The 11,378-nt window shown below is 37.7% G+C and overlaps 1 protein-coding gene across 1 annotated transcript; it reads right to left on the bottom strand.

Moving 5' to 3' along the window:
* Nucleotides 1-213: 213 nt before the first annotated feature.
* LOC149612274 (uncharacterized) lies at nucleotides 214-2,150 on the bottom strand. The gene is made up of 4 exons (XM_089858555.1): nucleotides 1,184-2,150; nucleotides 845-1,126; nucleotides 438-772; nucleotides 214-396 (listed from the first exon to the last, which is right to left on the bottom strand). The coding sequence occupies exons 1-4, from the start codon at nucleotides 2,148-2,150 to the stop codon at nucleotides 214-216; spliced, it is 1,767 nt and encodes a 588-aa protein (XP_089714681.1).
* Between the last annotated feature and the right edge of the window lie 9,228 nt (nucleotides 2,151-11,378).

Here is an 11,378-nt window from a genome sequence, read left to right as displayed (position 1 = left end):
ACTTTAAATAGATGTCGAGGGATAAATTTGTACGATATCGTTAGTAAATTTTCCAACGATACGAATATTAACGACCTTATGATTCCCGAATTTATGGAGAAGTTTTCAATAAAATTTTTAACTTAGCAAATCGTTTTTTTTTATTATTTTTGTAGCGATTATACATACATTATTAAACGCGAGACGGAAACTATACGCGGCTATACACGTATTCTAACGAATAACGTCGTCATTAGGGCGGGTTGAAAGGTCTCCGTCGGGGACCGAGTCTTCGTTGTCTTCGTCGGAGATCGAGTTGGATACCGGGTCTCGGGGAGGATCCAAGTGACCGTAAGCTAACGTCGAGACACCGTCATCCAGGATGAAACGTTTATCGTCGTACGGGTTAAAACACAGCTTGTTTTGTTGAACCGTGTATAGATCGTTTTTTTACTGACGATCCGTTTCATCTCCGCTACGGTAACTCGACGATTTACCAGACAGTTCTTATAGTCTTCGTGTAAAACGGTCTTTTTGACCACCCGTTTGCAAATTCCCTTAGCGGTCTTTTTCTCACCGTCCGCCGACAAGATGGAATACATTTTCGATCGTAAGCCATAGAGTTCTTTAACGGGCATTCCGTTCAGCTCGTCCTTGAATTTCCCGAGTACATTTTTATTGACGTTGCTAAAAAGAGGATGGTCGGTTGGGTACCCGGAAAAATCGTAATGGTCGGCTTCTTGACCCATGTCCTCGTACAAGTCTTCGGTTTCGATGGAATACGCGAGACTATCTGTAATATTTACCCCATTTTTTTCTTAGTAAACGATTTCGAGTTTTACGAATAAAATACGCGGTAACGTACCAGTATCGGTGAACAAAAGTTTCGCTTTGTCGCCGTACCGAGCTCGGATGACGTCGTAATGAAATCGAAACATTAGCAGTTTCGAGAGGTCCAAGATGGTAAATCCGGTGTAGATGGGTCGATTCAAAGTGATATTTTTCTTCGTTAAATGAATCCCCACCAAATTGTTGTGAAAAATGGTAAATTTTTCGAAAGCCGGCGAATTGGCTCTTCTCGCTGCTATTTTCGGAATTTGAACCAACTCGAATCTGATCCTGTTCCTTAAATTTTCCATCGTTTTACCTATAACGATAAAATAATATTAATTTTACCGAAAAAAAAACAAATATATATATCGACCGAAGACGGCGTTATTCATCAGTTTGAAGAAATCTTTCTCAAAGTCGTTGGCGGCCATTTTCCTTTTTTCGGTGTTGAAAGCGATATAATCGGCGAGCCAAATTCCTTGCTCGAAGGATAAAATTCGATGGACACGGGCGACTTTCATTCCTTTTTCAACGTAGAAGTTTAGATTACGGTAATGCACTACGTATTTGGTTTTCGGACGGAGATCGGAAACCAATTTAGGCAGATAGTCTTTACGCGGAATGCCCCAATGATCCAGTTGTTCTTTGCAATAATAAGGCAGCTCCGACTTTAAGATGGTACGTTTTCGCGGGACTAAAGGTAGATCGTTATGATCCCGGTGTAATTCCGCGGGGTATTCCAAATCAACCTCTACGATGAATCCCAGTCGGTCGTCGTCCGGGTGGTTGAGGACGTTTTCGATAGGAAGAGAATTTTCCCATTTGAAATTTTTCATCGGCATTGGATCCATCATGACGGTGGCGTATAAGTTGTTACAATCCAAATAAGATAGTAACGTCGTTGGTTTTTCCGGATCGTGCGTTTTGGGGACGTATTTGTTGTTAGCGGTAGCTAAACGGCGACTGATGGTAGAAACGCCACCGCGAATCCCTTTTTCGATCAGGAGATGCATATCCGGATCCAACAACAAATCCAACTCGACATCCGTCATGTAGAGAGCGCTTTCCCACACGAAACCTGGACTGGTGTAAGAATGGGCGCTGTCCAATTTGTAATAGTTCATACAGATGGCTCGGAACGATTCGAATACGTCGGCCAACTGCAAAGTGTTGGCGGTGACGTAGAGGTCGTGATATTCCCCCATATTTCTAATCCCGAAACTTCCCAGATTACACGCGCGGTGGTAATCGGCGTCGGATATACCCGAGTCGGTGAGAATACTATAGAAATCTTCCTTGGCCGGGAGATACGTTTGGTCGAATTTCTCTTGGTTGTCCATATAATCGTTCGGCTAAACGCCTTTGCGAAGTAACAGCTCGACTTTGTCCGGGGTATAGACGGAATTTAGAATTGGGAACATGTTCGGACCGTCTTTCGCTAAATTTTGAACGAGCGTTTCGAGAGAAGCCGACAAGAATCGAAAACTGTCGACGAAACGTAAATGACCCAAAGAAAAGGAAATGTACGTTTCGCTATTACTCGGGATGCATTAGATTTTTTATCTTTGATTTTGCCATTTTGTTGCAATAAAAGATGAGCGTCGTAACGACTATAATTATGGAAAAATACGGGTATGAAACTCGGGGGTTTTAGTTAAAAATTACACGAATTATGGGCGGCTCCTCTATATTTTCCCGAGTAATGGTCGTGATCCCGAACTTTCCAGTCATCTTTCGAAAACGGTTCAGAGCAAATGTAACAAACGCTAGCCTCGCGATACGATTCTTTCTCCGCGGGTGATAAATCCATTTGTCGATTCTGTTTGATTTTTTCTAAGATAAGGTCCGATTCGAGCCCTAATTTATCTAAAAATACCGTCGCCGCGTCTATACCCCGATAGGTCGTCGGTTTACTAGCGGTACCTAAAAAAATATGAAATTTTTTGACGCGAATAAATTAGGAAAAAAACGCTTTCGAACTTACCGTCGGGACCGACCACCACGTAACTAAACCCGCAAGAAACGTGCGAAGCTAAAGCGGTGGTCGACGAAAGCGACGAGTCGGGAAGACAGGTGATAATTTTCGACAAATTCGACTCGAAGTCCGCGTAGATGACGTAAGGGACTCCCATACACCACCCGAAATTTCTGAATTTGCAGATAAGCTGCTTGATGGGCATGGTAATACGTTGAGGGTCGTGGATGTTACATTCTTTCACGTGCTCGGCGTAATTGTTTTGAGCGTTGACGCCGGAAAAACGATGCAAACAGTAGCGACAATAATAGGCGGTGTTGTGGTGTCTCTTAACGTCGCTCAATAGGCGGCTTAAGCTTTTAATCAGACAATAATGTTGGTTCTTGCCCGAGAAACTAATAATAAATCGATTTGCCGGTCTTTCGCGACTCGGTTTTCGCTGACGTACAGCGGAAAAATATTTTTTTCCAACGCGAAGACGTTTACCGGGTCATTCTTTGACAAATCAACCAAAAAATTTGAAATTTTGAACCCGATGTTTTATGATCTTAATAATTCTTTGAACTTAGGGTTTTTTGGGCTCCTTAAAACGATTCTGAATTTTTCAGAGCGATCGGTTGATGGATTATGGATATACAGCATAGGTCATATTTTGAATAATTGGCGATTGCGACTAATCATTTTTAAATAAATCTCAACTACTAAATATCGAAACGTATTTAGTGAAAGCTTATTATTAATGCTTTTTTGACGCTAAAACCGATTATCAATACCGTTTAAATAAATAAATAGCAGATCATTCATATTTTCACTATTTAATTGGGAAAACCTAGATTTTCACCACCCACTTCACTCCAATTTCAGAAATTTTGCCATTTTCAAAATTCTCGCTCCTTTTAACATAAGAAACATTCAAAACCACAAGGCAATATTTTTAGTTTCAGAGATATTGATTTTTTTTTGACAAAAAAATTTTTTTTATAAAGAAATTGAAATTTTAGGTTTTTAATGTATTGTTTAGAAAGTTGTTCCAACTAGGAGTTGTGCTTTGACAACGCATACAATAACCTTATTTTGTCGTCATTTTTGATTTTGTAACAATCAATGTTGGGAAACTTAGTTGGGACATCAATTTTAATAGAAATACTCTCGCCGGGTATCCAACAGTGATCATTTCTGCGCGGCCATGAGTATGTCTCGGATATACCAGATGGACGCATAAATTTAACGTAGTAGTCTCCAAATTCATCTGATACATCCTCAATCATTCCAATGTAGCTTATATTTTTGTAAAAACATGCCACAAAATCTCCGACATTGAAGTTTTCAACACCTTCAGTGGTTGCTTCTGCGCTAGATACTTTGACTGTTTTAAGGTCAACGTCGGCCGACAGAGGTGCAACCAGCATCTCATTTATCGATTTCGGGATAAATTTATTGAAGCCTTGCGTGCCTTTTATTGTTATGGCCTTGGAAAACCGTTCTTCTAATAGATCAGAGGCCCTTGAAACTTCATTATTATCCACGTATACAAATTTGATATTTTGAAACGCTGAAGAACAGAAGTTAAACATATCAACTGGGGTTAATATCTGACCGAAGAGTGGTCTTTGTAGACTTGTTTTGGCCGTTTTGCGTTTAACTGTTCCCCCAATTCCATCACAAGGACCCTTTCCATGTGATGTAGCAAAAAAGTGCCACTCTACATCCAAACTGAAGTCATTTTTGTAGCGGCAAACATTGACGAAATTGTATTTGTTTTTGTATTGTCCAGCACATCCGTCAGTAAAATAGTAAAGCTTATTTACTCGAGGTACGTAAGAACTTATGAGTGGTATTAATTTGGAGATAAATGTGTAGACAGTTGCGGTTGAATGGACTCTGGTATTACTAATAATACAGACATTTAAGTGTTCAAGTTCACCATTCTCAACCAATTTGTAGTAAATCACAAATGGATGAACTGTGGCCTGCGAATTGTCCCAATGGAATCCTTGGGCCTCATCTTGAATGACAAAAGAATAATTTTCAGCGAAATCACCAAGAACTATAACATTTTCAGGTGTTAGAGATCCTTTGAGGGATTTTAGATATAGGGCCTGTGATTTCGCGGTATAATGATGTCTTGTTAATTGAAGAAGTTTGGTAGCCAAGGAATTTAGAAAGTCCTCACTACTCTCAGTCAAAGTGACAAGTCTGGTACTGTCAGTGGACACCCATTGCATAAATTTAATTTCATCGTGATCTTCCAGAAGCACGTTCAAATGTTCATTTTCAAGTAGTCCCTTTTTTCGAGGACAATCTTGACAGGCTCTCATCATACAGTCTCTGTTTTGCATATCGCAAACTGTCAATCCCATAAAATCAGTCTCGTTTGTCATTAAGCAATTCGCAGGTAATGCCGAAATCATCAATTTGACATTTTGGTGGTAAGTGCAAACGCAAACTGAATGAGTTCCTTTTGGACCGGCTAAGATGCACCAAGATGGTCGAAGTGAACAAAAAGTAGAAAATCCCACCGACTCATTGCACTCTTCCTTAAACTTCTGGTACAGTTCTTTCAAATTTATTAAAAGTAGTCTCTTTTGGCGATGTTCTTTTTCTAAAGTTGTAGGGTTTCTCACCGAAACAAACTCCTTCTGACCTGGTGTCATGCCACTGTTGTCATCATTTTCGTAAAAGTCAACAATTTGCTTTTTAATTTCTTCACCAAGTACTCGTCCTTTGGATTGTTTTTCGGGTAGCGACAGAATACCCTTTTCAAGTTTGAGCTTTCTGCTGCGTTTGACTATGTGCTGAGTCGCTGAAAATTCTCTCATTGTGCGTTGGATACCAAATGGTGAAACTGTCAAAATTTGTAGTTTTTCACCATACGATGTATTTGGATTGTTATACTTTTCTTTAAGTTCGCCTAAAACCTTTTCGTACAATTTATGTTCTTTTGTGATTTTCTTCATGTTCTGTTCAGATTGGTCGTCATAATTATTATCAAGAGCTATATCAAATGATTCTTCCAATTTTCGTTAAAGGAATGCCTGTCCGGAATGAAATTTCTTCTTTGCCAGGTTTGTCTTATGAATTGAAGAGAGCCCTTCTGTTTTAAGAATTAAAAGAGGTTTACTCCATTTTCATAAATCTAACTCTAAGATATAAATAAGTCGCTTACTTGTTTTGATTGGAGACTCATTGAGATGTTTTAATGCTTCGTTCACTACAAGCAAAGCGGTTTCTTTGTCAACTTGGCTTCCAGTTCCTGATGAACAAGGCTTTTCACTTAATATGTCACTTAACGGAGTTGAAGTTCCACTATTTTTAGCGGTGTTCATTTCCATAGATGCTTGGAACTCATTGTTTTGTGATTCTGAAGTTTCACTTTTGAGCTTATTGTCAATATCAATTTGGCATTGGATACACAATTTTTGTCCAACAACAACATGCACATTTATCATCATTAGTTTTTTATACTGGTCCAATGAAATTAATTTGAGAGATTTCTTTCTGTCCGCTTCATGTTATTTAAATGGGTTTGCACACTTAAATTGTCTTTGAGAATACCTTTTCATCTACACTTCGTTGTGATGGAAACAAATGTTTCTAATTTTAGTTATTGGAACGTTAGTTCTAGAGTTTAAAATAACTTTGTCATCTTCGGAAATGTGATTTATAATTCCTTTGGTTTGGATTAAAGTTTTCAAGTGGCACACGCTTTCCGCAGTCCAAAAGGCACATTTGCGATCCATTTTGAATCTCACAACATCAACAACCTACGTTGAAGCAGACGACAGTATAATGAAATCAACGGGCTGAAAATAAGGATTTTTCCTGCTCTTTCAGAATATTTTAAAAATTAATATCTTTGTAAATAAAAATATTACCTTGGCGTTTTTGGTGATTCTTATGTACAAAAGAGTGGGAAATTCGAAAATGACCAAACTTTTGAAATTGGAGTGAGGTGTGTAATTGAAATATAAGGTTTCATTATATTAAGTGCAAAAACTGAATGATTTAATTATTTTTCTAGAAGATAGAATTCATATTATTTTTTGGCTTGTAAAATACTTTAAAATGAGCTATCATACAACATTTTGCGATAGTTAGTTGCTGAGATAAAGTTAAAAACGTTTAGGGGTAGGTGGTAAAATTTTTAAAATTATCGAAATTGTATCTCAACAACCATTGAACAAATCGTGATAAAACTTTCAGAATCGTTTTCAGGAGGTCAAAAAACCATAAATACAAAGAATGAGTAAAATCGGATCATGTGGGGTTCAAAGAGCTGGTTGAACTCTCACAGAATGACCCTACCGTCAATTGGTTCGCTCGTTCGAATTTCGATAGTTTGTAAGAGTCGAATTTGAAAGGAAACGATATAGAGTCTAAATTTAGTTCGTCGACGTAATTTGTATAGTTATTTACGCGCTCGGGGTGAATATCAACGGGATGTAATTTAGCTAAAATACTATACAAGAAACACTTATCGTCCAAATTTTTAATATTTACAACGGCCTTTTTATCGGCGATTCATTTAGGTAGTTCGATATACGATCCACCGCGGAGCGGGACGTACGCGATAATATTTAGTTGTAAATGCATGATTTTATCTAGGGCCCACCCGCTACCGGCATGTTCGAATTCCGACAGGGATTGTTCAATTTTTTGGAGACTTTCGATGATTTGACGCGGAATTACTTCGGCACCCTAAGGAGGTGCAATTAAATCCGCGAAAGTAAGGAAAGGTTTCCGCGACCAAATCCGTGTCGGCTAGTTTGCGGATGAATCGCGCGTGTACGACTAGATACCATTTAACACCGCGGTTTAATCGAAGTCTATCGTTAATATATCTAGAAATAGAATTCTCGTGCGCTTTGATTATTTCTACCGGGTCGGTTTCCGTCTCCCTCGGCGTCACGCGCACGGCGAAAACTACCCCGTCCAGCGCTTGAACTTCCTCCCATTCGTCTTCCGACGACGGTAGTGGTGGTGGTGGTGACGAGCGTTTGGCGGGCGGGAGATCCTATTCGTCCGAATGACGTCGTTTCTCTCCGCGGGAAGTGGATGGAAGCTCGTCCGACGCGCCGGGGTAAGTTTAAGCATTGCATTTAATCGTGCTAGTAAGTTTAAGCATTGCATTTAATCGTGCTAGTAAGTTTAAGCATTGCATTTAATCGTGCAAGTAAGGCTAAGCATTGCATTTAATCGTGCTAGTAGGGTTAAGCATTGCATTTAATCGTGCTAGTAAGGTTAAGCATTGCATTTAATTGTGCTAGTAAGGTTAAGCATTACGAATTGTGTTTTACTTTTGCCCGATATATTTCATTATCAGCGTTTGATTTAAACGCTGGAAGTCCCATCCCATTCCACTACCCTAAAATGAGAGATTAACTTTAGACCAAGGCTTAGTGTTAAGAAACTTCGATTTTCTCGAAAGCCTTAAATCTCGAAGGATTAAAGAAACAAGGACTAACGTAGAACGGTTGGACAATGGACTGGATGCTTACACACTCGCGCAACTCGCTCAAAAGGTTTAGGAAGACGAGGAACTAATCTGAATTAGAATAGCAAGAACCATTACAAGTCTTACAACCGTCAGAAACAGGGCCTTAATAAATGCGACGTGAACACGTGGAGATATTTTGGACCGAAATCGACATATCCCAAAAGAGAATTTCAATATAACCAACTTTACCGTACTACCAACCGATTTAAAGGGAATCGGCGCCTATATGTTGAACTGGAATTAGTTCTTTATTTCTATAATATACTATCTCGTTATACGACGTATCTTTTACTTAATCTACGCCACTCTATTCTTAATCATCTTTTACTTTATCTTTTATGACATCTTATTACCGCTCTATGCTTAACCATCCTTGTTTCTGTACAACGGGGTAGCATTAACGATCCATTGTACTCATTGAGTTCAGAACATATATTCTTCTAGAGTTCTATTTGGATATCGGGTTTTCGCGCTCGCGCGACCATCGTTTTCGAAACTAAGGGACGGACGGATAACTTTATCATTAGGTGGTGGCGCCATCTATTTCACTTGAAAAACATATATTTGTTACTATGGCGTCTGCTATAATTTCTTAATATAGATAGGAAATGTTTAGAAACCACTATATGATAATGAAAGTAAATTGCTCGATTCGAGTAAAAACAGAGATGGAACTGCATTAACCGATAGTATATGTGGTAATTCCGAATTGTTTGTAGGGAATCTTAATCGTACAGTTCAAAAACGGTTGAACTATCTAAATATTTATTAATTTTCTATGTCACAAAATATTTTTATTTCCATAAGTGTTGACACACTTTTCTACTGAGCATTTTCGACCCATTTTAAAATTTAATACATTTTCACATTATGTGTTACTTTAATAACTAATAACATATAATTCCCAAGTAAAAACACGCATTTAATAAGAAATTGATCAATATTCCATTTATTAAATATCAAATTTTATTTATTAGGCTCCACTTACTGTTTTTCAATTACCTAACTTTCATATTTCGCGCTTTACTTCTTCCTAAGCCTAATTTTCAAACTCAAGCTGCAGCGATTTTGCGGGGCGCTTTCCCGCCAAATCGTTGGAAATTCTATTAAGCTTCCCACGTAAGGCGACAGATGGCGCTAACGACTAATGATAAAGTAATGAAATTCGACGAATCCGAGTACGCGAGGAAGAAATTCAACAAAAACTCTAGAAATACATATATTAGAACTCAATGTGCTGGATGGTTAGGTTAGGTTAGGTTTCGTAAAATAAAGGGGACAGTTTACGGTCATAGTGATTTCTGGTTTATGATATCCAGGATTTTGTTTTAGATGCATTATTTGATTCATATGGTTTTTAAAAATTATACTTAAGTGGGGTGCACAATTTAATTTCATTAATATTATTTGAAATGTGACGTTATTAGAAATTAAGGGGATACACGATTGTGTTTCAGAAATGTTTTTAGTTGTACGATTTATTGGAGATCAACTATACGGGGGTCACGTGAGCCGTGTAAAATTACTATTAAGGCCCAGCCCTTGGGCCATCTTGTTTAAAACCCATTTTACAGGAAAAGTACGCGTCCTAGCAACCTGAAAATGGGTGCAATCGATCGGCAATAGTTCAAACTTATTGCATTGGTCAGTTTGTTCACTTCAGTAACATCTTTGGTACTGAAAAATCTGACTTTCCAAAAGCTTGAGAAAGAGTTCTAAGATAGGGCTACTGACCATACCTATTTGAGTAAGTCGAAGCAACCGGCGTATGCTTCATTTCAAACACCAATATTAGTCAAGTCTCTCAAGAATGTTTAATTGTTCTTTATCAACACGATGTAACGCTCAATAAGGCGAACAACTAACGAAGAAAATATTTAATATTAATTATATTTATTAAATTATTTAAGATAATCTTGTTTCTCAACTCAAAATTAAAACGGAAAGAGTTAAAAAGCAGTCTATGTTTTAGTCTGTCTGTGTGTGTCCGTCGGTTGTTACACTAGTGCACCGCGTTAGCATTTCGCCTTGGGTTTTTTGGAAGGAAATCTTACAAAATCTTAATATTTCGTTCTCTCATAATGCGAAATTAATATATAGAAATATTTTTTTAATTTCGATGCCTTTAGTAGTTTTGTAACTTGAAAGCTCTGTTTCATTTTGATATTCCAAGGACATTTTTTAATATTATTATTTGAAATGGCTGTTTATGTATTACTTAAGCTATACTACATCTGTATATAAAATAATCCTTGCTTTAGTTAAATCAAGAGGAACATTAAGGCTTACACTGTCGGTTAAATCAAGTATTATCCGTAATAAGCCTAGGGAACAAAAGAGAAAATAAGGTGTAGTAAACTATGGGTGTTGATTTTCGTGTCAGTATTGAAGAGACATTAACGGTTCAGAGTGAGCCGAAAGTTAAATACACGTTTAAATAATCAGGTGTAGACATTATAATAGAAGAAAAGATCGTGGTGGCAATTAGAGTAGTGAAAGGGCTAATGGTGAACGGGTATTACCTACGGAGTTTTCATTCTTTTTGTGGTGCGCAAGACTCTCAGTGCGTCTAGCCACAAATCAGCTTTGGTGTTATTTAACCTTAACACGCATGTTGGCAAACTAAGAACATTGTTGAGGTGAGACGAGACGATAATGTTTACTCTGCAAACCAGTTGTGAATGTAGCTATAAGTATATCGGATAAACAGGTGAAGCGTAGACAATTGGGCCTTTACAAACAAATAAAGGTTATATCTCTCCAAAATTTATACACTTCATTTCCTGTTCTTTTCCCCATTGACTGATTTCCATGTGTCCAAGATTTATCCTTATATGATGTAAAATGTCGTCTGCTTTTTTTGTATATTCGCAATGCTTGGAATACTGCTTCAACAATTAGTAAATTATTACTTCAAAAAGAGAAATAATTCCATATCAAGGTAAATAAGTTTGTAGTAGTAGACCTCTTGACTCGGAGAGGTAAATTTTGATTTTTCCAACTTGTTTATATATTTGTGGTGGTTCTTAACAAAATAGATAAATTGGAGCCTTTCTGTCATATTGGTAATTAGATTTGTTTTTACCCTGATACTTT

Source organism: Phalangium opilio, unplaced genomic scaffold (assembly GCF_054372755.1).
Source record: "Phalangium opilio isolate 3A_F unplaced genomic scaffold, DU_Popi_V2 ptg000246l_1, whole genome shotgun sequence".
NCBI lineage: Eukaryota > Metazoa > Arthropoda > Arachnida > Opiliones > Phalangiidae > Phalangium > Phalangium opilio.
Note: the sequence above shows the minus strand (reverse complement) of the source record. Positions and strands in the feature narration are given on the sequence as shown.